The 27798-nt window shown below is 35.6% G+C and overlaps 1 protein-coding gene across 4 annotated transcripts in view; it reads right to left on the bottom strand.

Moving 5' to 3' along the window:
* The window catches only part of WDR72 (WD repeat domain 72), a 94601-nt gene that overhangs the window by 51875 nt on the left and 14928 nt on the right, over positions 1 to 27798 (bottom strand). For all 4 annotated transcript variants that reach the window (XM_008639999.2, XM_017742721.1, XM_017742723.1 and 1 more), the window contains exons 11-13: positions 27498 to 27718; positions 25996 to 26191; positions 15023 to 15225 (exon numbers count right to left, since the gene is read on the bottom strand). In XM_008639999.2, the coding sequence (XP_008638221.1) occupies positions 15023 to 15225; positions 25996 to 26191; positions 27498 to 27718 (620 nt within the window). The remainder of the gene's footprint in view (positions 1 to 15022; positions 15226 to 25995; positions 26192 to 27497; positions 27719 to 27798) is intronic.

Genomic DNA, 27798 nt, shown 5'->3' with positions numbered 1-27798 from the left:
ATGTTCACAAAAAAAATTTACTCCATTTTAGCCATGCAGTTTCATTATTTAAACAGTAAATTGTCATTAAGAAGAAAATTCTACATCTTTTCTTTTACCAGTGTCCTTGGCATAGGGTAGACACTATTCTGTGACAAACTCCAGTAGAAGGGATGTCTCTGGGCACTTTTGAAAATCAGCAGATGAGTTCACACAGTGACACAACATCTTATATCATAATCCTGCTGCATCTGCTAAAGAAGTATCTTTTACCTTCAGGGTAACACCAGAAGTGAGGGAATATAAACTCCTCGTTGACACTTCTGCCCTTTTCTTTAAGCATTTATGACTTGTATGTTTTTATTGTCCTGCACAAGCTTATGCTCTCAGCACCATGCTCACTCTATTTCACCTTTACAAGCAGAAAGACATGTCAAGAAGCAACTTTTCATCTTAGTAATACTTTTGCAAACAATTATACCAGCTTCCGTATCACTAGCAATACAGAATTTTCTAGATCATTGTTAGTTTTAATTTTCTTATGATAATTTGAAACACTCCACTAATGCAAAGAACTTTCTGTTGAAAATATTTAAATCTCAAAATGAACCATCAAGTGTTAATAAACAGGGCAGCAACAAGATCTTGCTGGAATGCAATGTTGTTTACCTCATTTTTCTCATGACCACTCCTTACCTAACTCCTTTTACATTACAAATTATGATTTTTATAGAATTAGCTATTTTTAAACTGTTAATATAACACAAAGGAAAAAAATCAACTGTATAAACTCTGTCATTTGACTATTTAGCTTTGGGCAGTAATACAATTTGGCTTTTTGTTATTTAGGGAATGATGCTCCCACCAGATGAGGATGTACTCTAAACACATAATCTCATTTAAAGATCTCCATAGGGAGTCATAAGTAAGAGATTGTAACTGCTTGTTCATGTTTTCTTCTTATACCTTTCCTTTTTCATTTTTCAAAAAATAATACATTGTAGTTAAACACTAGGATTATTTTAATCTTTAATTATGCTGTTTCCTAATAGATAGGGAGAACCCTATGGAATGCAAACACTGGAATTCACAGGCTAGCTTTAACATTAATTGAAGCTATTATTATTTGGCCTATCATTTTCTCTTTCTATACACTTACATTTGGTTGATTGCCATTTAGAAACCTTTAGTGAAATCACCATCCAAACAAAGGAAAACACAGTGACAATGTCAATCCATTGAGACATCTGGTGATGCCACTACATGTGAAGCCACGATAAACATTTATGGTTTATTGAAAATATGAAAGTTTATTGACATTGATCCTAAAAGTGTCTGCCAAGTTATCTTAGCTCTCTGCCACAGACATTTCATTTCAATGAAAGCAGGTGGGCATCCAAAGCTTTAGACATAAAATGCTATTTAGGAAATATGTGCAAGTTATTCCCAGTAACAGAAGATTACAGGGAATGGAAGGAAACACATAGAACTAACTACAAACTAGAGAGCTGGAAACAGCATTTGTTGACTACTGAAAAGCAGATTAACAGGTATTTACATCATACATTTCAGCTTTTCTTTTCTAGTTTAACCATTTCTAGTTCTAAATTCTATTTTTGACGTGGACAACTGTCAGGGGCCGTTGCCCCTGCCATGCAGCCCTGGGAGAGGGGCTCTGAGGGGATGCACGGCGTTTCCCTGCCCCGGGCAGCTTCGTTCCCCACCGGTTGTTCCGTGTTCCCTTGCGTGTTCCTGCGTGTTCCCTGCGCAGGAAGGACCCTCGGGTCCGTGATTGCCGCAGCTCCTCGGCAGAGCCCCGGCCATGCAGCTGGGGAAATAAACATCTCTGAAACATCCATCAAGAATCTGTCCATAGATATTTCTTTGTTACAGTATCTGCACAGTAACAGACAACCTACTGCTAGCTTTAAAGAAACAAAAAGTCTGACAACAGACTAAAATTATATCCTGAGACTTGTGAACCTCTTGTGCATCACTGCCCCACAGCAGAACAAGCTTTCTACATCCAGGAAAGCACAGGGAGACTTTGAAATGAAAAGCTGTTTTCCATGCATGGCTGGTATCCCCTAACACCTCTCCAGTTTGCCACTGAAGATGTTTGAGCCAGGATCAGACAAGAGTTAGAACAGACTATTCCAGATGGAAGGGACCTACAAGGATCATTTAGTCCAACTAGACATTGTCCAAATGCCCCTTATACACTCACAGGCTTGGGGCATTGTACACCTCTCTAGGAAGCCTGTTCCAGTTTTCTGGCATGCAATTCATCACTGCTCCAAAAGTTACAACCCCGTTCTTCTACACCTTTTCCCCCTTTACTCATTCTTACCTTAGTACCCAAGGAAAAATTTCCCAATGAGTATGGGAAGGGGGCAGCAGGGGGCTGGGCTTTCTGTGGCCCCCAACTGCATCAATACATGCCATTATCTTTAACAGATTTAAGACAGACATATCACATAAAAATTTCATGGGAAGTACAATTCAAGTGTTATTTTACCTAGCTGCCTCCTCATCTCTAAAGGCCTTTTCCACTGGGATCCAACCTGTTCTGGGAATGGTATTCCACTTAAAATACACACTTCCATTAGCTGGCAGGGATTCCCATACTGTTGCAACTCCTCATATGTATGTACTTTCTCCACATACCTGCTTTCTTTACCAGAAGTATTCTATTGTGGGTTTTGTACTAAAAACAGATTTGACAAGAATGGTCTTGACATTCGTTTTACATAAAGGAAATAAAGTGGTAAAATCACAAAGTAGAAATTCTAGAAGGCAAACAAGACTCAAAATATACTCAGATGCCACTTTGATACCACTGAATAGAAGTTGCTCAGTTCTCACAGCGCAAGTAGTAGCAACTCCTATGTCAAAAGGGTACTGAAGTATTAAATGTGACTTTTCTTCCAGACTTTTGGCCTTCTTTATCCACTGCACTCTCAATTTACCCCTAACATAACAGGATAAAAGTGACAGAAAATTGGTCCCAAAGTTCCCAGTGCCTGCAGAATGAATCATGTTGTACGAAGCATGTGTGAGCTATCCTGTTGATGATAGCTCATATGTTGATTCTAAATAAGTTTTTTAAATTATGCAATATTCATGGGATTTAATTCTGTTCCTTTGAGCTTTCCCTTTTGAAAGAACATATTTTGATCCATTAACACTGAACAAGCTCAATCTCCTCCTTTATCCATTGCTTGCCACCTGCAAAGGCTCAATAAAATATTAGACAGAAATTGAAGAACTTACTTTAATGGGAATTTTTAGGTAGATTAGTCAGGGGGAGACTGGGGAGGAGAATGTGTAGAGCTTAACTGAAATATTGCCAAAGAGACTGGAAGGTTCTTTCATTCATAGAGGGTACACTGCTCTTTTATTTTTCTTGAGGTCAGGGATTTTCTATTTCTGATTTGCTTTGGTTTTTTGAAGGTATGTACTTTTCTATTTTGACAGCAATTAGGCCATTGCTTTTTAATATAGATACAATACAACAGCCTACTGAGGTACATTATAAAAGAATAAGTCTTATCTGAAGGAGTTTTAAAGAGTAATTGTTTCATTATTAAATATACATACTATTAATAAAGTAAAGCAAACTTAACCAGTAAAATACCACCATCCTACTGTTTGCTCAGTGAAGAATATCCACTTCTACTGTGTATTTTCCAACAAGATTTTTTAAACAAAACCCAATATAGAATTGTTAAAACCACCACATGTTATAGTCTCTAGGAAGTTTGATATAATTTCTGAAATACCACAATGATGTTTGATAATGCAATATCAATGTGCTTATTTCAATGAAATTAGAATTTTTTTTGTCATTTGTCTTTACTGTAGTCTAACTTTTTGTTACACTACAAAGAAAATAGAAACTTTAAAGACTATTTACACATGTGAATCACTTCATTAACTCTGTAGCAATCATTAACATTGACAATAAACTATTTTTTTTTATAAAACTAAAAAGTGGAGAACCTGTTACAGAAATGAAAGGGGAGGGTAGTAGAATTTGTCAAACAAAATTTATTGATAGTTAAGAGTTTTCTGTGTCTTGATCAGGCCAGTCACTGGATTGTCAACAGAAGTTCAGAAGTCATAACATCTCAGAATCACACCTCATCACTGGTCTGGCTCTGGGCTCACAAAAATAAACTACATCACCCAACTGCTTGTAAAAGCTATTTAGCTACTCTTACCCTCCTGTTATACTTTGTGGAGATTGAAGAACTGTTAACTGAAGCATGGCTACCAAACCTAAGGGTTTTATACAGTAACTTATACTGCCAACAATAGCTCTATTTTATTCTACATAACGTTTTATCCTTGATGGTGGGAAGGAATATCTGCGTTAGCTTTTGTTGGGTTTGGGTTTGCATTTTTGGTGTATTTTTAACTATTGACTCGGTTAAAAATTATCTTTACTCGCAAAGACATTTTCTCTTCAACCTTTCTAATGAAAATAGTAGCATAAGTACCTGCAAATGTGTCCCCAAAACATGGATCTCATGCATAGTTTTGGTAAAATAGGAAACCTATAATTGTCTCATAGAATTGTCACAGAAAACAAATACATAAACAATGCGCAAAATAGCTGGCACAGTGTAAATTAAAGCATCACATTTATTTCTAAATCCTCTGAGCCCTCAGTTGCTAGAGATGGTAGTCGATAGGAGTAAAAAAAATTGCCTCCTTGAAATGTGCTTGGTGAACAGCAGCTTGATGATTGGCAGCACAAATAGAAGACAAACGAGAAAGCCTTCAATCTGCAGCTGATGCACAGGAAGAACATGGGGAGCTGAGTTTACAATAGAGAAAACATTACCAAGCTAATGGCACAGGCAATCGTTTGACCACCATGCATCTCTGATAGCAGCAGGGCATCCATTTTCAGTTAAGTGTTAGAGTACCTTTTTGCTTTCTCTGACCACTGCAGGGGTAAAACAACCCAGTGTGTGAAACCCACTGACTGGTAATAAATTACTATATTGGATACTTTTTGTTTTCTTTCAGCAATGACTTTACTGTGTATTCTTGCTATCATTACCAATTAAAGTGGAGCTCACGTTAGCAAGCTGTATCTAACTGTATATCAGTCCCTACGCTCCAATTGCTTTGGCAAGAATCACGGGGTCAAGAGGCTTCTTTGACCTTTATCAGCTAAGTCTCTGACCACTCACTATTTGAAGCAATCTCGACTGAACAGATGGACACTTTTGTAGACTCTATAAAGCTTAGAATATAAAGATAAATGAAATTGTGTTTGGGGCTTCAAACTGGTTTATGAGCATAAAATATTCTTAGCAAGTTCCACAAAAACCTCGGATTTCAAATAGCACATCTTAAACCTACACCATGAACAGAACAACTCTTTATCTACTAGGAAATTGTATTTTTTGGATTTGCCTTCCAAATATAAAACTAAAAATTTGATGTAATTTACACACCTATTAGTATTAAGTCACTTCCAAATTTAGAAAGCCTAATTTAATTACGTGGATCATTAAAAGACGAGCAAGAAGAAAAATTAGTATAACCTTTTCCCACAACAGTACAGCATACAGCACATGATCAAACACCATTCAGTGGAAGAGTACTAAGGCAGTTGGAGAGTACAGAACACTCATGTATTTTATGACTAGAATTTTGATGCAATAATTTAAAAAGCAAGGACTTTAAGAAATGTAAGACAGAAATCTGAAATGAAGGTCCAAGCCTTCCCAAAAAGAAACTTCAAATTCTCAGGTTCATGCCTGAAGAAGTGTTAATAATTAGATAGAAATATGGTCTTTCAATCCTATTTAGGTATTTATAAGTTAAAAATAATCTAAGCATTGAATGATGTCTTATTTCAGGTAAATCCCATCAACAAACCTACTTTCTTCAGCTCATAACCTTTTTGCAAATACACAGCTATCTTATTTTCTTGCTCTGTTGAAAGGATGAGCAATCCAGGATACGTGCAAAGATGCACTTATTTAAAAATAGTTACAAGCAGCAAGTATACAATTGAAATAGCACTTAAACATACACCATCTCTAAAAGAACCTGCCGAGGAAGAAAGGATGCAAATTATGGGCTACACTCTCATCTCCACATAAAAACCACGTGCACTTCCTAATCCAATATTAGCTCCTATCAGCAGTCCACACATCACACCCCTGTCTAACCCTGCCTACGTCCTGAGCTTCGAATTTAAGGAGCATGTGAAGAGTTTCTGTCACTAAGAGAATCCATGGTCTCCCCAAAGTGCACAAAGAGGCTGGGCCTACCGGCTACAAAGCAATGCTGGCCTCGTGCATAGGGTGAGTATCACACAGTTATGGTGTCCCTATCCCAAGGTCATTCATATTTCCTTACCTCCAGACACTTCACCTAGTCATAGGACAGAGGATCCCTTTGATGGAGGCATTCAGAACTTTTTTCTTATTCATTTACCCTTTTTAAAGCTCTGTACTCATATATAAAGGACTATATTTAAAAAGCCTGGAGTCGGTAGTAGTGCCCCAGTTTGCTTTCACATGCAATTTTTGCTTGACCTGAGGCTTCATCACTTGGACAATGCAGTCCCAAACAAATTTGTCAATTCATGATGAATGCTCCCATATGAACTAATATAAATAAGCTGTTTGGAACTTACCTTGCACGACCTTTATTATGGTATTCCTGACAACTCTGGTCATATTACTGAGGATGCCAGATCCTCCTAAGAATCCACCGCCCATAAAGAAAAGGCTACAATATTTTTTGAGTTTGCACCAGTCTTTATCTATCAACTTAATTGCAACACAAGCAGAGTCACCCTCTTTCCCCCCAACACTGTCATCTTTCTTTTTTCTTTTTTTAAATCCCAGTGGAAGGCTTTGCCATCTTCATGGCACTTTGAACAGCCACTGCGGCCTCACTCCGGATGCATCTGTGGCACAATGTAAGTAATTAAGCCAAGGAGTCTTCAGGCTCAAGCTGTGTGATGAATAGTCTAAGCAACTGAATAAACCCTCTTTTTATCACATATGGAAGGCTACTGTCAGGCAGATTGTTGTCCAGATGGATCTACTGGGCACAAACATTTCAATTGTTCGGGAAGAACTGCTAACACATCTATTGCTCAATGTAGAGGTCTGGTATGAAAATTTAATGTTTTGCACATTCTGTTTTAAAGTTAATGCTCTCTCTCCATAACAAACACTCGACAGAGTTTTCTACTGGATTTAATTACAGTGTACATGTAAAAGTGATTCTGGAGACAAATCTTTAAAAGATATCAAAGAACAACAGGCAAGTAAAATTAATATACTGAATATTCTTCATAGGTTCTCAACACCAGGAAAACAAGTATACACTTTATTTTTCAGAAAAATACTTGAAGAAATGTACAGACTATTTTTTACAGACAACTTCTGCTTTGTTCTAGAATTCATATGCCTGTCTGGGCACACTATATGAAAGGCAATTCTAAACACAATACTTTTGACAAAATCTTGTCTAATAATTTTATCATAGAAAGAATATAAAAGTGAACTGTAGATCCACTCATCCCAAACTAAGATCCATTTCTGATATGGACAGTCTCTGTGCCATGAAAAGTAGATAGAAGGAAGGAATAAGATGGTTTTTAAATTAAGTATTATTTACACACTCGATATTCAAAGACTCTGCCTACATCTTAATATATTAACTTATTTTGAATGTAAAAGTAAATTTCCTAACCATATCTTTAGAAATATTTGCAGCTCAGAGATGGGTGGTAGTGAAAAATTTTCATTCTCACTCAGCACTTTAGAAGAAAAGATGGAACATCTCCAAAGTTTCCTTGATCATCAACTGGACAAGTAATGCCACAGCAATCCAAAGCCACAGATTGCTGGCTCAGGATTTAGGAATTATCATACTGAACAATTTACCGGATGAATGAACATCCAAATACCTGTGAGACATAATGCTGAACACAGAGATACTGCCAACAGGACCTTTCAGGAGCTTGAGAATATTGCTTTATCCTAAGAAGGACTGATGTAAATAGAAATTAAGTTAGCAATACATGTCTGAGTGCTGACTTCAAACGAAACAACGTATTTTCTCTGGGCTGTTCTGACAGTGCATTTCCCATCTTGAATTATAAGAGTCCCACCCAGAAAATTTATCTTCATAAAAGTTGTAGATCAATTCACAAGCAAGTGACTTTCTACTATAGAAAAAGAATAAACCAAAAATTCTCTGTGCTCTAGAAAGTGGCATTCTTAAAAATTCAAGAATAGGCAAGCTGGACTTTCTTCAGATCCTATAGCATTCTAGAATGTATCAGGAGAGCAGCTAAGTTTCTGCACACACAGATTTCAAACTGTTCTTTCCTTCCAAGCTGTTCAATCTTACTGCAGAGGCTTCCTAAAGGACAGTATTTGGAAATAAACATTCTCAGATGTCTGCTTGGATGAGTCATCCTTTCCTGTAAGTATTACAAGAACCAAATCTGACCACTAGAACAAATTAACATTTGAGAATTAATATACAAATAACCACTGCTGTTGTTTTGTTTGAAATCAAAGAATAGGTTAACGTAGGATTTTATTTCTGCTGTGTAACCAAGACAAGAGTTTCAATTAGCTATCAGAAGGAAGCTAGCAGATAGCAAGTCTTTCTTTTGCAGGGTAACGTTTGTTTGCTGCAATTCCTATTTCTAAAGTTGCATGTAAGATGATGATGTGCTTCTGAAAAAGTTACTTTTTTCTTTATTTTAATGGATGTGTGAGGTGGAAACCTAGGAAAAGGTCTCACACTGAATTCACTCAATTCTTGTTACAATTTTTCTTCACTAAAACAATACTAAATTAACTATAAGAGGCCAAGGAATTAATGTTTAAAACAGAAAAGATGCTTATCAGAAGGGTAAAGATTCCACCATACGACTATCATGAATTGTGAAGAATTTAAAGAACACCACTGAACAACATGAAAATATAAAAGGTTATAACAAAGATTACGTAATTTATTTTAGAATTAGGTAGAACACTTAGAAGGAAGATCAATTAGGCTTATCTACAGAACAAGTCACACCTTCCAGACTAGAGAGTAGTAAAGATAACATCCAAGATAGGAAAATTCAAATTGTGCCCAGCTCCACACCTAGACCTAAAAGAAACAGTCCTATGTGGCAAATACGATATCATGAACACCGTTTCCATAAGACAGAAACTGTATGTTTTCCAATTAGTTGTCTAGGAAGGGAAAAAAGTTGTAAGTCAGTCAGCTTCACTACAGTAACAGTAGAAAAGAACCAGTGTCAAAAGCATTGAAATAACTAGTTAAGACTTAACGTCAGATTTCTGTCATCCTGTGTTAATTGCTATCCACATCTGCAAGATTAAAATGTGCCACAATATCACAATGGCAACTTTTTGGTTTAATTTTGCTTTGAGGCAGTCAATGGAGAAAACACAAATCAACAAACTCTTGACTTGGTGGGGAAATTCAAAAACTACAGTAACTTCCATCAAAGATGGCATGTGGTCAAAGCTATCAATATCCCTCAGGATCATAATTCTTTTTAACTGGTACAAATTTAATCTCATAACTCCAAAGTTATTACTTCACTGTAGTTATGTTGCTATCTTGGTCCCTTGATAAAATACTTAATTGTGAAATTTCACAGGAAATGTAGTACTAAAAGGCTTTGCAACTGAATTACAGAGAAAAAAAATCTGTATATATTGAGTCCTTTCTTCTTAACTCATTTTCCTGTTACACTTACTTAATAAACTACTAAATATAGCTACTGAACACTAGTCCCAGAACAAAAAAAAGAAATACCCTTGCAGCAGCAATGTGATGTTACCAACTTTAATGACAAATATTTTACTGCTTTCATTTTGCTTTGTGCCTAATAATCCACTTCAGAAAAATCATCAAGATACGTAATTCACCATAGTAAGGCTCTAGATATTATAAAAGGAAAGAAATTAAAGGAATTCATGTCTGTGACACCACTGTTTATGGTATCACTCCTGATTACCTATTTGCTAAGTATTATTTGGTATTTGTGCTTGTATATTATTTCTATTTTTCTGTCAATTTTTCCATCAGTAAGATTTAACTAGCAGTGATTTTCAAATCTTCCAATAACAATTTTATTTTCAAATTGCTTCCTTTGCTATACTAAAACAAATAGCTGCTATTGCCCTACTGTCTTCATTTGTGGTTCACTTATTCTTTGAAGCAACGAAGTAGATACGTTTATTATTTATAACTTCTGGACATTCTTGCCTTTACGTATTTTTGTTCAGAGCAGAATATACATGCTACTATATAAGTGAATATCAAGTTTTTTAGAACTCCTAACACAAGGTATTTTAAGAAATTGCTGAGTTAATATATCAAAAATACATATACTTTTAAAAGTTCACATATGAATGTATCCATTTCTCTCCCCCATCTTTGCCTTGTCATATACACACAGTAAAAATGTCCTTTTCTGATCTAGATTTTCAGTAGTATAATTTAATATTTCAAGGTTTAGCAGCTATTGCACAGATTTTATAAGCTGCTCTTCCCTCCAGTGTTTTTACCCAGACCATTCTGATTACGTTATTGAAATCACTAGAAATATTAGTGCATGAAAAACACAGATTTATATCCAAAAGACTGAAGCTGAAAAGGTAGGAAACTTTCCAACATGAACCATTTCTGGAACATCAGGAAAACAATTCCCAGACACATCCAGCTTTTTATGTGCATCAATGAAATCTTCATATGACGCACTGAAACATTTCAATTTATTTTTAAAACCAGTTTTTCACACAGCTCCAATTTTCAAATAGAACTATGACTTAAAGGTATAATGAGAGCTAGTTCCATATAAACACCATGAGCACAGTCTAGTGTGGATTCTATTGTAATTAAGACCAGTGATTCAATACCTATTGCTACTGGCCAGGTATCATAGCAACCTTGTGTCACTGAATACTGCTGGAAAACTGTTCAGCACTAGCAAGACCATGCTTCAGGAAAATCTACAATGGCACTACAGATTGTCAACATCTGTGGGGGTTGTAGCAGGGAGAACAACAAAGAAACCTGCTTTAAAAAAACCCTATACTTAGAAAATCGACATGGATACTACAGTGGCACTGCAAAAAGAAAACAAACACAAAGAGGAAGGAAAGAACATTTTTTTGTCATTAGTTACACAACTTATGCAACCACATCCTAACATCCATCCCTATAAACAGAGTTGAAATAATGGTGCATCATCACATTTTTATCTAATCCACAAAGCACTGTCTTTTTCTTTTTAACTAAACACAAGCATCATTCACCACCAACATTAATCTGAAGATAAAACAGCCTCACTTTCAAAATAATATTTAAACTTTCGCAAATGAACTCTAGATAGTCTTGTATAAATCTGAAAAAAAAAGAGAGAAAACAGGTTACTATGAACAAGAACCCAATATTGATTTTTCTGCGGTGCAGTAAAGCATCTCCATTCTATTTGGCTGCTGTCAAAGCCACTCTTTAACAGCTGGAGTCAAATTGCACTATTTACAGCAAGAGCCCTTGTCAAGTGGACCATAAGTATTCTAACAATACACTATTCAAATGGCACTTTGCCACACAAATTGCTGACTTGATGAATACCCTATGTCAATGACTAAGGCCGATATAAAAGTTTCATTTTTATGAGAGGGTTTTACATTCACATATTAAGTAAAGCTTTCTTGAAGAACTATTAAGCTATATATTTTGGGTCTTTTGACATTAAAAATAATTAAAATCTGTTTAAACATATCAAGGGGATTTTACAACATTAATATGGATCTTGTGTTAACTGCATTTGTCACAGTCATCTGTTATTGGTACTCCCACCGGCACGTGCAGCACAATAAAAGAATTAAAATGGTCAAAACACCATGAAATCAAAACATTCTGCTTTTGTATCTGTGATTTACATGATGGCAAACGTTTTGAAAGAAAGCCTTTGAAGCTGGACTACTGTGTCAGGATATTTATCTCTTTCTTAGGATGGAGGAAAGAGAGACCATTATTTTGAAAATGTTCTTTCATCTTAAATATAATATGAATGGTAAAAAAAAAGTAATAATAGTAAGAATAAATGCTTAATCTTACTTGTAATCTTCATGTGGATCACTCATACAAAAGGACCACCCACAATACCTACAGGACAGAATACCTACCCACTCATTTTTCCTGTCACATAAATCTTCTGAAATTGAGTTCATTAATATATGCTAAAATTGATGATGGTGGGGTTTTTTGATAGAAAAGTTATTAACAATTCAGTATGTTGTTAAATTTCTAATACACAATTTGCCAAAGAAGGAAATTGGTAATGAAATATCATTCTATATTAAAACCCTCTGATAATCCGAAAGTTTTGTGATAGTTTCATGTGCATAGTAATTATATACTTTAATTAATAGGGTATGGAATGCTGAAGTCTGATACCCACAATCCTCTCACTAACTACATGGGATCTCAACTTCCAGAATATCTCAAGATGCTAAAACACAGGGATGCAAAAGAGTCAAGAGTGCACTTTTTGAAAAACCTAAAGAACAGTTTCCTGCACAAAACTTAAGAAAAACAGCAGACTTAAAAACAAGCCCTCATTTCAGCAATAACAGAACAGTGCTAAAAAAGCTGCAGTTCCACACTCCTTTTGAGTAGCCAGCCCTGGGCTTCTGCAATAGCATTAAGGGGACCTCCATTGCTGTGTTTTCCCCAGGTTCACCTACACTATATACATTTAGCCTCCAGCATTTCCCACACCAATCCACAGAATCCTCTCTAAAGCAGATGCAATTGGGAAGAAACTCTGAATGCACCGGATGACATATGTTTGATGAATGAAAAGCGCTTTCCCAAGTACAGAACTTTATTTATTATGAATTTAGACAAACCTAACAGGTTTGTAATGACAAAGAACGTGAAACTAAAAAAAAAATTTCAACAGAAGAAGTCTTAAGAGACATCAACAGTATGCTTAGTAAGTTTGCATTTGAACAAGATAATTCATGAACAATATTTAAACAAGAAAATAGAATATTATTTTGAGAAATCAGAGCAGGCAAGATGCACATCAGATCGAAGAAAGGCACTACAAATCATTACAATTCCACCATTTCCTGTTGTGATATTTCTCCAAATTTAAGATCATGATAATTCCCAAAGCATGTTAAATTCTGCACTTGAAAGTTTACAAAAAACTCTCTTCCCATATGTCATAACCAGCACATTTTCCTTCCTCCCACCTTGTTAAATCCATGGAATTTTCAATTTAATAGACATACCTAAAACTACTCACCAAACAACTATCAAAACTTTTTTCTTTTGCTCCTATTTAAAAAGGCAAGAAGAAACTATTCCATTTAACAAACTAACAGGGAGATCAGATTCTGTGTCAATGGCCAACTAGTGCACCATCTGCCCCACAACATGCTCAGCAGGATTACGCTCTAATAAGACTTTTCAGAAAATGGGATCAAAAATAACTTTAGAACTCAGACTAAGGTTAGTAAAAGGTCAAAGAAAAATTTTAAGAGTTAAACGAAAATCATTATAAACTCAGTGTTATATGTAAATTTGCAGATTCAATGAAGAAAATACCATAAAATTCAAGAGTGAGGACTTGGATCACGCTATATTTTATCAGACAGTTTTGAAATACCTGGTACTTCATTTCCTATAATTAATAAAGCCAGAAAAAAGGCCAGAGACCATTCTGAAGGCTGTTTCCACATTTTAGTTGAGGGGAAGCATTTTTCATTCTCAATACTTGTGGTAAAATACCTTCTACGTACATTGAGGGTTGAGGAACAGCAGACATGACTTCCTCTGTTTATTGCAGAGAACAGAATTCCCAAACCCCATTAATTAAAAACTGGTAAGCAAGAACAAACAACATGAGAGCCCTTCTCTTAAGATACACTCTGATGAAGAGTTTAGTGAATATATTACCTCCTGATGAACAAACATGGTGTAAGAAAACAGGTTTGCACCATTTTTTTTTTCCTACATGAAAAAGGCAATACCCATCTCATTGAATTTGAGATCATATTAAATTAGACAGTTTTAATAATCAGTTTTACAAATAGAAAATACAGACTTTTTAAATACCTACAAATACCTGATAAAAGTATAGATATCTCTAGGTCACATGAAAAGAGAGAGACTATTACATTTTCAACGTTACTTCTCATGATTTGGTGCCTCTGTACTCATTTTCTCAGTTTTAATGGCACATTAACTCGACTTTAAGCATCTTATTTCTTATTTCCTTCTATTACTTATCAGAAACAAAAAGAAAGTGCACATCATCTCCATCAGTCACAATTATTTGGTTTAATGATCTCTGTAGAAAAATATTTCTAGATAAAGCTAAATACAAATCTCTCCCTGGCCAAATCTTTCCTGAAGATGGTCATACCTATTTGCAGCCCAGTACCTCCCAGGAGCATTACCATCTTCTTTTTAACCAATAAGGTACCAAATTTAATCACACTAGTAAAAACAAGGCACTTGCAGTCTATTCTGAGATGATGCTAACAGAAAACACATGCCCAAAACTACCACTGAATGACAAGAGGAATCTGTGGCCTCATTAGAAAAGCAGTGAAAGACCAATAGCATTGGATCATGGTGTGCTTGTTCTCAAGACATACACATTTGAATTGGTGTAAGGTGTATTCATTTGTTCTGAGGGTACTACTAACAGGTGCACTCATAAGCTAGAGGCACGAGGAAATAGGGTCTAACTACAGGTAATAAGTCTGAGAAAATCCTTTTGAGATTATCTACTGATGATCTTACATAAGGCCCTCCGCCTGCTTTCCCCATTCGTCCATGAAATGGGGTTGAAGGCATAAAAACTGAGCCAGCCAGAAGAAACCTTTATAAACTTAAAACCAAGCTACCATCCCACTTACACATCAGTAGGTGAAAGGGTAAAGAATTTGGATCACAACTCACTGCTCTTGAGTTACAGTCTACTCTTCACTCTTACCTTATCTGAAGATTTTTCTGTATGAGCAGGATAAGGGCCCATGCCATGCTTATACAAACTGGACTGTTTGTATCCAGAATTCTTGTTTTGTTTTGACTCTTGAGATACAGGAAGTAGAGCATCTGCCCCTAGGAATTCTGAATCTTCGATGGCAGTAAGAATTGCTCGTGCTGTTTCACCGGTTTCATGTCGTTCCAACGTGCCTAGAGAAACACAACAGGAGTTGTAACTTTTTCAAGGAGCTATACTATTACATCTTGTGCAGGTGTCATAGTATTAACATAGTACATTTCATGTGAGTAAATAAATCAGAAAATATTTACAGATGAGGCAAATAACTTTTTTTACATTATTTACATTTTTATATTTTTACAATTAAAAATATATTCTACACTACTGCTATCAAAAAAATTAAATTAAATTTAAAAAGCTTAATTGCTAAAGAAATCACTGCAACAAATAACTTTGTTTCAGACCACAAGAAACTCCAGATATTTTATACATGTGGAGTGAGACGCAGTTTTCAAAGGGAGCCAAGAATATTCACAAAAATATCACTTGCCCTAACTGTTCAAAATAGCAATTGGTTTCCTCCTTACAAAGCCCTCCCAGAGCATCTGTATCATTAACAGTGTAAACAACAACACATTTATGTAATATTTTAGTGCTGTCCTCTAGTGTTCTGGATTACAAATAGCAAGGGAAAGCTTAATTTTTTTCATTCCATTCCTAAAAATTGTCAGATGTAAAGGTACCTTGCAAACACCTGATATAGATGTATCTTAGTCATTAGGGATATGAATGTTATGTTTCAGACTATTTCCTCACTTGCGTGGCTCTCTGGAATCTAAATTCCCTGGCTGTTATACCCAGTTATATTATTTTAGTAAAAATTTTATTTAGTAATAATTTTAGTAATACTATTTAAATATAACTAACATTAAAGATATATAAACTGAGCTTAAATGTATTTGAAATGAGCTACTATTATATACTACACATTTCCTATAGGAATTAAAAGAAATTGCTGAAATAGCATGTTTCCTATAAATATCAGAGGTAAACTACATCTGAAGGATTTTTCAAGTATTAAATATCAGCTATAACATGAAATTTTTTCCCCCTAAGTCTGAATTCTTTCTACCCTCAAGTAATACAACATGAATTTTCCCTTTCACTGCTACAAGAAAAAAATGTGTAACATTGAAGTTCTATCAGTAACACCTGCTAAAAATATTGGACTGGGATTGAGGGATCTCATACAATAAGTGTTTGTGTGTATACGTGTGTATAAAATCTCTTTATCTGAAATTATTTCTCTGAAACTCATCCATTTCTGTTCACTGCAGTATCACCTCTACTACTCACATGACAAAGTCTTTGAATTCAGAGCAGAAGAAAATAGGGCAACTGATTCTTTTTCCCCTATAAAAATCAGTTGAACACCTCAGATTACTGTAATATTACACTGAAAGAAATAAGGCTAAGCCTCAAAATTGTTTTTAATGTGCCATTTTCTTAATTCTTCCCCAGGACTTGCAGCCAGTGCAAGGGACCATTACAGAACAGAATGGTTACTGAAAGGAAAATAAGTTGCCCAAAAGGTCTTCATAGTTAGACTGTCTACAAAGCTCCCAGCACTGACACATTTCAGTATTTCCAGAACACAAAAGCACTGTTTCACAGATGCCTACAAGGGATGATTATACAGTTCACACTGGACATGAGCAAACATTCTTAAAAATACTATAGCTTTTGCAAAGTGAAGAAGTTTGGAAATTATACACTCAGCTAATGTTATTTTGGCCTCTTTTACAGATGTAAAGCAGCCTTTCAAGCTATAAATATGCCTTGTTTCCCCATAGAACTATCTAGATTATTCAGAGCAAAATATGAACAAAATTCACCAAAGAAATCATTGCTCTTCCTACTGTTAAATAGGGGGGACTAAGCTTTCTCTACCAACTTCTGTGGCAAGCCCACTACACAGTGAATATTTGTATGCACACATTCATACATCCAACCCTGTTTTCTGTAACACTTTTGTCAGTGCAACTCACTTCCAGATTCCTCAAGTGCTTCAGAAAGACTACCATAACATCCTTGTGAAATTAACAGGTATCATGTTCCTTTTAAGGAGAAATTACAATAAATTTTTAATAAATCCAAGACTTTTGGGGGAACGGTACTAAATTTCAAAGACCTGATTATGCATAGTCTTTGGTATTAGACAGAACTTGCAAACAGACCTTGTTAGCTCCAGATGCATATGAGTGCCTCACCATCAGCCTCAGAGTCAGACCATTCTGTGGGATAATCTACTGGATTTATAATAGAATATAATTTAGTTAAGGCTACCATACTACAGACTTGGGTTACTTTTCATATATCAGAGCTATTCTCTGGCAACTTCAGAGCCAATTTTTCAACTTCTGGTTGAAGAAAAAAAAAATCTGAGTTGACAGAAAAAGAAACATACCAGAAGTGGTAAAAAATACAGAAAATGTGACAGCAGAACTTAAGCTTGCAAAGAAACTGCCTGAATGGAATATACAGGTATTCTCAATGTACATGAAAATGAATTTATATTTTACATATTTAACACACACATCTTATTTTAAATAGATGACAGATATGCTTCTAGATATTATAGACTTACCAGATGCAATGTGAGAAGCCACCAAACAGGTTGTTAGGTTACTGAACATTTCTGCTACTAGCGAACTCCAACTGTGTCAGGAGATGCCATTGCAAGCATACCATTTTTGGAGTAGTTTGGAGAAGAGAAAATTAACATCTTTTAAACTGAAAAAATCTCTTCTGGGTTCACACTACGCAAGAAACAGGACTTGGCTTCTCACACAGGGAAGTTACAATAGGTTTGGGGGTTTTTTAATTTTTATTTTTAAAGCACATTTATAGACAGGAACATGGAATAGCAAATACCCTGGACAATCAGTTTCGTTTCTTACTAACAGAACACTATGACACCATAAAATCAATTTCAAAACTTCAGTTACATCTTTAAATCATTTCTATATCATTCATAACAGCTATCTCAAATCCCTTTTAATTAGCACCTTCCAGAAGATTTTCTTAAAAACTCCCCATCTTGTCATGCATATACTGCCCAATTTTGTTCCCTGTATGTGAACATCTGTATGTACAGGTTTCTGTGTACAGCTGGAGCTGCAATAAAATGGCAAAATGTGCATAGGAAAATGTGTGATTATGAAAGTACTACGAAGTATTTATATTATATGCTTAACTTTACCCTTCTGAAGAGCCCAAATTACTCATTTACAGAGCAAATAGTTGGGGGAGACAAAATATAGGAAGAGAACTGTATCCTGTGATGCCTGAATACATCTTTCAGAGAAACAAACAGGGAGCATAAGGGGAAAGGATTTAGAAATGTGTATACATATGACAAAGACTTTCTGATCACCACAAACAGTCTATTAAAAATAATACTGGGGTGGGGTGGTTATTGTTCAGAAACTTATTTGTTGGGCATATGCTGTCTCTGATTTTAAAGGAAAATAAAGAGTAAGGAAAGACAAAGCTTGTACATGAGAGTACAGGGAAGAGGACAGCAATAAAATCCACTCTCAAATCTGAAGTATTTTAAATACTAATAAGCCCAAAAGATTTTGATTGAGGAGCACAAAATAACGACAGATGAACAGGAAGACATAGGGGTGTCTACATGGCAGCAACACCACCGCTATGACCCCCTACTATACATACAAAACACAGGAAAAGAAAGTCTTTATCTCTCTAAAGCTGTGACCATGGCAACCAAATCTCAGGAACAGACAAGAGTGGAGTATTTCACTCTCCTGGGCAGCTCTAGACCACGAGATGCGACTGGCTAGAGACTGTTACAACATCTTATTCTTCCTGTGGACCAAGTACTACAAATTGTGTCTCTTGGTGTTAGTGCTGCCCACACAGTTCTCTGGGTTCTGCTTGTACTGAATGCTGCATTTTTACTGGAGAGGTCACGCATATTTTCCTGTCTCAAGACGAGGCATTTGCTGCCATCACATGACCTGTCATATCATCAGGCTCCAGTGCTTTCTGTTTGCTGTCACAGCTGAAGTATCAAAAATCCTCAATATTGCAGTGCTGCTGTGACCTAGTAACTCAGATGACTCTTACAGCATAACAGTGCTCTGTGAATGAGGAGTTATTTCAGAATTGATTTTATTAAAAAACAGCATGTGGTCGACAACAAAACCTTTTCTTTACAAGTAGTCAAAACAGAAAACTTACCTTTCAGCATAAGTACCATCTGTAACATTAGTTGGTTTTTTTTCTGTTAAGATCTTCCTTTCCATAAATACCTATTTCATCTGAAAAAAGCCCTCCCAACATGCTTTCTTCTATGCTGGTAGAGTGAGGCATACAGAAATTTTATATTCCTTGCTACAAAAATGCTTGAATTTTACAATTCTACAATTCTTGCTCCAAGACAGCTGTCAAGCACTTTGCTTGAAATATTTCTCCTTATTGCTAGTGCTACCACTCCAACATCAACTGACCCAAAACAGAGGGAACAAACATTGCCTCAAGAATATATATTCCAACTAATACCAAGACAAAAGTAAATGCCATCTAGCAAATAGAAATGGGGTAGATTACACAAAACCCAGCCTATTAAAATAATCCAATAATATTTTTAAAGGTATTTTACTTGTAGGAAGAGATTAAAAATGGAGATGCCCTGTGATGCATCTTTGCAGACCCTCCTTACTGATTTTTGCATTTGGAAGATTTCTGTCACGTCCAACTCTGTGTGTTATTGACATTCTTCAGAATACACTTTCAGAAGAGCCTTAGCAAACTACTGTCAACATCCTTCAGCTGAAGAAAGCAATGAAGAACAACACTAAGAATACTACTGAAATCTAATTTACAATGCTGTTTTACATATGTGGGTAAAAAGAACAATTCCCCAATGCAGCCAGTTCTTAACCTCAGGATTTCTGATGCAGGCATAAGACCCCAAAACAAAGGACATGGAAACTCCCCTGTTCTCTCCCTGACTCCATCTAAACTATTCCAAACAGTAAAGGACAATAATCCTGTAACATGAACTGTTAAGACACAGTAAATGTGCTAAACTGGGCTGAATGGAAGAAATTACCAGCTCTGAACTTGGAAGACAGGCACGTAGTTTCCATCTACTCCTTGGTCACAATCTGTAAGATGGAATGAGAACCTGCCCCTTAGTGTCTGGAATGAAACCCCTCCCTGGCATGCACTCTTCTGACTGCACTGGATCATAGCAATCAGTTTTCAGTTACACTTCATATATATATATTTATATTTATACATATAAAATATTATTTATTAATAAGAACGAAGATCAATTATCAACTGGAGGGAAGAGACACGTACAGCTAAATTCCATACATGTTCCAAGTATACATAAAGTACAAAAATGTACATGTGTATGCATACATATGAATCTAAAGATACACCTCACATACTGACAAGTCAGGTATCCTCAGTTTCTGCAAATTGGGGAAAAGATGACACTTTTTTTTCTTTACTCTGAGACAGACTTTCCCAAGCTCCACTACCCTTTATTATTCTACATCAATAAGTATTTGCTGAATGATGACTCAAATTTAGAGAGCTATGAAATATTCGACTACAAGCTACAGACTGACCTGAGGCTTACACACATAAAATATAAGAAGCAATAAAAAAAGAGGCAAAACATTAGCTAAGTTTTAACTTAAGACTGACAAATTAAAACAAAAATACGCCCAAATCCAAGTGCTAAGTTCCACAAGGCATATATATCCATGTTTAAATCTTATTTGGAGATTTGCAGATCTTTAGGCTACGCAAAATTCATTAAGAAAGAAACAAGAATGTAGTACTGCTATGACTGTGACCCTACACCATGGCCTCCAGCAGATGAAACACAACCACAGGATTTATCAGTTAGGCCACATTCACCCACTCAGATCTAATTTTGACCAATGACCTAAAGAGAAAAAGAGAACAATAAAGAGACAGGGAAAATGAAAAAGATATCAAAAGAGACTGTAAATCACTAAATTTTACAAGGACAAAAAGGTCACAAAATCATAATTATTGTTGGTTCTACAATTATCTAAGCATAAATCTTAGTAATGACCAAATTTACTTTGATAGAGCTCTAAGTTTCATTAAAACTATACAACTTATTTCCCCACAGCCACCCGATGAAATCTAAGCCTTAGACTTCTAAACAGTTTAATCCCTGATTTCTGGGTGGGATGAGAAAAGTTTTAAGACATTAAATAAAGGTTTACTCAGGAAAAAAAAAAGCCAACCAGACAACCCAAACCCCACCCCTCACAAAATCTTCAACTCATGTGATACTTTCTGTTTACCACAGATTTAGAAGGCTCATTGTTGGCACCAATTATAAAAATATTGGAGCATATATAACTACATAAAATTTTTCTCAAAACAGTGTTTGAAAATTTTCCAGCATGTTTGACCATCAATATGATCAAAGACTTGATCCATAACATCACTATCAGCAGAGTAATTTCATTTCATCCATTGCAGGCATGCTTCTGAAACAGCAGAGGTTTCATGTAACATTTAAATTTATCAATGTGGCATTAACACAACAAGAAATACTTTCAGTGTATTTCTGAGCTCTTCTCTATTTTTCGTAAAGATTTTTTTAATGATCATACAGATGGATTTGACTAATGTTAGACACTGCATATTTTATGAGGGCTACCAACCTCATTAAAAGCCTGGTTTCTTTTAATGATACCTGTGTAGCTTTTAAATGCTTGAGGTAAAATTTTCTATGCTTGACAGCTATCTTAAAGTGGCATGATTTTTTTCGTTCTCAGCAGAAGTGCCTCAAGCCATTTATCATTCTTGTTAAAGTCATGAAACAAGTGTTCCAGAAAAACTTCATGCCTTAAAGGATGGACTCAAAGCTGAACATTCGCCTTCTGTGAGCTGCACCTCCAATGCTGGTGCCTTGCTCCCACCACAGTGACAGCATTACTTGATGTAACGTTGCTTTTCCTGCTTCCTCAGCTGAGGGAGGTCCATACAGACCCTTCCACACGGTGACAAACAGAGTCAGTCTCACTGCAGTGAATGGAAGTGACAGTCTTTCACTTACCTCTACTGAAAACCCCAAGATAAACACGTAAGTATCACCCTGATGCTACATTTGCAAAACCAGGTAGTAATAGCAAGAAAACCTCTGAATTGAGACAGCAGGTACTTCTATGTAAATCTCTGGTATACTCAATACATCAAAACATGGGGGTTTTAAAATTACATACCACCTAGGGTGTTCTAAGAATGAATCTATAGATAACATTGTCATTTTTAGGATTTCTGCTTTGCTTAGATGCAAAAGTTTGAAGAAAATAGCAGAACTATTGTTACTAATCACTCAGATATTGGGCTAATCAACACATCAAAATACAAGAAAAAGTATTCTATTGAGAAAAGGATTCAGGTAGAGCACAAACAGAGAAAGCAATACACAAAGTGTGGATCAAACAAAATACTATTTAGATGTTTATTTAGTAATTATCTATTATTTATTGATGATTTGGACCTTTCCTAGCAAGGGTTTTAAGCATAGAGTTAGTTTTGGCTATTCAGGAGATCTGACTTCATAAAAATACTCTTTAGGCATGTTTCAATTGTTTTTTTTCATGGAGCTAGCAGCATGTAACAGAGTTCTTAAAATTTGCACTCCCTGGGGGAGTATGAAAAAAAAAATACAATCTAGCCAGTGTAAAGCTAAATATGTAGTATGATAATGTAACAATAAATTGAAGTTTTATTAAGTGATATTATTTCTTTAAATTCAAACTAAACATATTGTAAAACAATAAAACAGAGCAAGACTCGCAAGGCAAAAAAAGTAACAGGAAATTAGTAGATGATTCATTCTGCAAGTATTATGAACTTCAAGGAATAAATTCATTTTAAACTCGTACTAATTGAAAAACAATTTATTGCTGATAAATGAAGATTATTAACTCTGAGCAAGGAAGATTTCTATTTGAAGTCTACCCATTCATTCCTCACTCTTAATACATATTAGATATAAAGGTGGCTTAGTAGACATGTTGCCATATGCTGTTCACAGCAAGGAAAAGTTCTTTGATCCTTTTATTACTATATCTTATTGTACTGGTATTTATTTTTCTAAAAAAGCAAAGATACCAGCTGGTTAGGAAAATGTAAAAGCAATACAGATAACAACTAATTTCCTTATTGAAGGGGATTTCAAGTGGTGGCTATTGGAAGAAATATTCTGCACTTTAATTAGACTAAAATTTGTTATTGATTTTCATATTTGTCTTCTAGCACACAAGTTTGGAGCATATCCTGTACACATACTATATTAATACTCCAAATGTATGATTAGATCAATATTCATTGTCATGGAAAGATATTCCACTGTAATGGAAAGTTGCCAGATACATATATTAAAATTTAGGTGAAATACATTACACTACACAGATATCATTTCATGGCTTCTGTACTGTTTCCTATATCACTACCCACATGCAGGTACAATACCAACATCTAAACTTCAAATTATTTTGCTTTGCTCTGTAAATCAAGGGAACACAAGGATGTAATTAAATTTATCTTATTCTAGCCATGTAAGAGAGCAGGCAATTACCTTTTTCCCCCCCACCTTTTTTAGTCTTGCCTTAGTCAGTGGGGAATAGATACAGACAAATTACACTTGCAGTCACCTACACTCCTGGTATTTAACATGTCAGCATAAACTATGCTGAAAATCCCATTTATTTAGAATATATGCAGATTAGAGTACTCAGAAAGCTTCCCAGTGAGTATGTAAAATAAGGTTATCTTTGGAACCCTCACGAAAAGAGAGTACAACAAATTGTACATGAAGTAGCACAGACTTAGATTTTAACCTAGGACGCAAATTTTCTTCTGCCCCATAAAGTAATGATGAAAGCCTGTTGAAACAAACATTTTTAAGTCCTTTGGAATGCTTTCTGTACAAGTGTGTCAACCTCTGTCACAGGAAACTGGACAATGAACTGCTACGCATAATAAAATCTTCCATCTGCTTTAGGGGTCATCCTATTAATTACCTAATGGAAGAACAGTTTTTAAGTGGTACTAGGCCTCAACTTTAGAAAAGTCATCTGTCAAATCCAACAGAATTATTGCTGACTCTACAACTGTGTAAATATTGAAATATTCATAAAATTTCTTAATCCACAGCCTGAAATTATAACCAGACTGGCGGTTTCCCAGTCATCCGTTAACTTTTGCACAGGAACACTGTTAAGATTCAGCATTTTAACTGCATCCAGTGATAGATGAGTCTGACACAATACTCCACTGACTTTAACTTAGAGGCAAAGCCTCAGTCATGAAGCTAACTGCACAGCCAGAAGAAATACAAACACTTTCTGGCTGTGGAAGCAATAAAAGCTATCTTATATCCCTTTCCATGATGGAATTCAAGCACAAGGCTACCACTTAAGATTTTATCCTATTTAACTGAGTCAGGGAACACATTCAGACGTAACTGTTTAGGCAGGTGGTACTATGTCTGGTTGCCCATTCATTTGCCAACAGATGAAATCCTAATGAAAGGTGCTGTGTTCCTGCAGAGCTGCCTCAGTGATGCTGTGTGCATCTCTGTCATACATCTGAACAATGCTTTGTCTGCCTGAGTGCCACTGAAGTTATCTACATAACTCTTGATCTAGGTCAGGCCAATTTCAAGGATCAACGCCGTGACCTCTTGTGTTCTCCTGCAATACAGATATAATTCAACATTAAAGCAACTACAGTATATCCTACTAGGCTTTCTCAGGTGTTGACCCTAAATGCCACCTTTTAGTCAGCAATGCAAAACAGGAACCAAAAAAAAAAAGATTTGTTAATTGCTACTGTATAGCAAATAACAGCATCTTTTCTTGTGTACCAGCTATTCTTAAAGAGACAGTGATTGTGGCACTCATTCTTCTGTGATACTTGAAACAAAAGATACACACTTTTATCCATCTGCACCCTGTCTGAATATGTAACACGCATGAGCAGTGGCACCAATTTTACTTCCTCATTAATCTTGAAATAGGCAACGTTTTTATGAGTAAAGGAGAGATAGTTCAAATATACTCTGATTTTTTCTGTTTTGTCTAAAACAAACAGTGTAGACTGTGTGTTGTAATAACCTGTAAATTGTGACCTCAGTGTTCAGTTAGTAAAACTGTGTTTTGATACAGTTTTAACACGCTGTGCATTTCAGAGGGGCTCTGGACTCAATGTACCTTTCTCCTCTCAGGACACACAGCTCAGAATTGCCTGGACACCCATATTGTAGTGTCTAGTACCATTAAAACTTCTAATAGTTCTGTCTGTCCAAGTTTAAATAACTACACTTATTACCCACATGAATCAGCATTACATTCTCAAATCCCCTGGGAACCTACAGTTTAACCTGAAAACACTCAGCTTTAGTTCTGCTGACTATACAGTTGTGAGCTTTACAATTATCTTCCACTATTAAGTGATTATCAATTAAATCAAAAGATCTCAGATCATGAACTTTTGGAAGAAAGCCTAACTTTGTTCTCCAACTTGGGACTGTTTAGACTGAAAACATCAGTCTTTTTAATAAGTTTGATTTTTATTTATAGCTCCCATGAATGAATATTCTACTCAGTTCACTGACATGTCAGCTAAACTTCCGATTGTCAGGATCTGACTTAAGCGATTCTATTTTACTAGTAGCATACCTTGAAACATAAGAAAATTTTCTTGCTTGCTTGTTTATAGGAACATTGGAACTCTCCAATTAATATAATCAATGTGTTAGTATTTCTACTAATGTTTTGGTCTTCCATAAATTATGCTCGTATAACACCATGTGACAGACAAACCTTCAGGAAAGTGAACAAAACAACCCTCCGTGTTATTACCTGTTTCGATTTCCCAAATATAAACTGAATTGTCTTCACATCCAACAATTAGCACATTCTCAAGCGGGTCAAATTTTATCTTCTTCACAGGAAACAGATGCTTTCTGGCATGTAAGAGACATGCTCTCTTCTGAAGGTGTAGAATTGCTACTGAGTGGTCACTGCACACACAGCACACTATACTCTGGTCTCTCAACTGGAAAACAGAAAACTCCAGTTTCAACACTGTAACCACATTCATAACCACATCATTTTAACAGGCCTAGTAAAAGTACTCCAGTGATTTCTTTCCCAGAACATACTGATTGCAGGAAATTGTGGGTTTTTTCAGCCAACATCTTGTTTTCAACAGGCTGGCTATACAGCTCATTCCCTGACAGGAAAACATACCATCATCTTTGGTTTTTCAGTATTTTAGACATAATTATTTAAATTCCATGTATTCACAATGTTCAGCATATCAAAGCAGTGATTATATACAGTAGCAGTTGTCCTAGAAGAGAAAGTAGTAAAAAAAACTACCTTATATCAAACTGGTGCTCATGGGATATAAAATTATATCAGGTCTAAAAACAAAAGCCAAGGGCAAGGTATTTCTAACAAACAAAAACTGAGTAAGTTACAAATTGATTTCATACTGTATGGATCTGATACTGCAAAGCCTTCCCTTCCTGCAAGTAATTTTTGGTGACACACAGAGGAATTCCCCTACAAAAAAAAGTCATCTCTTTAAACCAGGATGAAACACTAGCCAGGCAGGCATTAAATCCTACTCAGTTTTTAGAACAAAGATGAAAAGGAGCCTTACAAACATTAAAAACTTTGTTACTGCAAACCATTTTTTTGACTACTTAATTTTGGCATGTCATTGAACTGTGAGTCATTCATAGGTATCAAATGTGTCTTTGCAGGCTAAGAGGAAAAAATGGGAATCCCAGCCCCATGGAATACAACATTCAAAGTTACATAGAACACTCAGTACAGTAAATCTTCACCTAAATTTAAGTTCAAAATTCAATTAATTAGAACACAACTTTAAATTATTCTAAATATCATAAAATGCAAAAGCATACATGCAAAGGACCACAAAGATGTGTCAGCAACCAAAATGAAGTATATATATATTTTGGACCTATAGAAAAGATCAGATTAAAATGTGTTCAAGCTCCTAGCCTTACTGAGCACACTTTAAATTTCAGGAGGAGTAGTTAATCAGATTGACATATAAATTGATAATCACAATATTAAAAATGGTGAATAGAATGAGAGAATAAGAGCTTCAATTTAATATGCCACAAACTCAAGAACTCAACTCCCTGAAATTAAAAGCAACTTTCAAAGACAACAATTAAGTGAAGGTAAATTAAGCATAAAATGCTGTGGTCTAAAGTACTGCCAGACAGTGTTTCTTTTTAGTTTCTCTTGTGTATATATATATACACACACAGATGGGTATATAGAGATAATTTTTTGGGGACATAATTTATTATGCTTTTACTTACTCTGTAGTGTTCTGGGGATTGCAAGAGCTCTGTCACTGGACCAGACTGCAGATTAAATTGGTGCAGGATTCCTCCAGTAAATATATCCCAGCAGATCACAAGAGAATCCTGGCCCCCTGATAACAGCCAGCTTGGATCAAATCTTACTGACTTGTCATGTGGATAAAGCAAACAAGTGACTCTGCTACTGTGACCATTCAGAACCTTGTAAGGTAGATTATCTGAAACAAGATGGTGCCTAAATTATTTTTGCTCTTTAAGAGTAGGAGTTCCATATTTTTCAGTACTTCCTAAAAGTCAG

Source organism: Corvus brachyrhynchos, unplaced genomic scaffold (assembly GCF_000691975.1).
Source record: "Corvus brachyrhynchos isolate BGI_N302 unplaced genomic scaffold, ASM69197v1 scaffold97, whole genome shotgun sequence".
Lineage (NCBI taxonomy): Eukaryota > Metazoa > Chordata > Aves > Passeriformes > Corvidae > Corvus > Corvus brachyrhynchos.
Note: the sequence above shows the minus strand (reverse complement) of the source record. Positions and strands in the feature narration are given on the sequence as shown.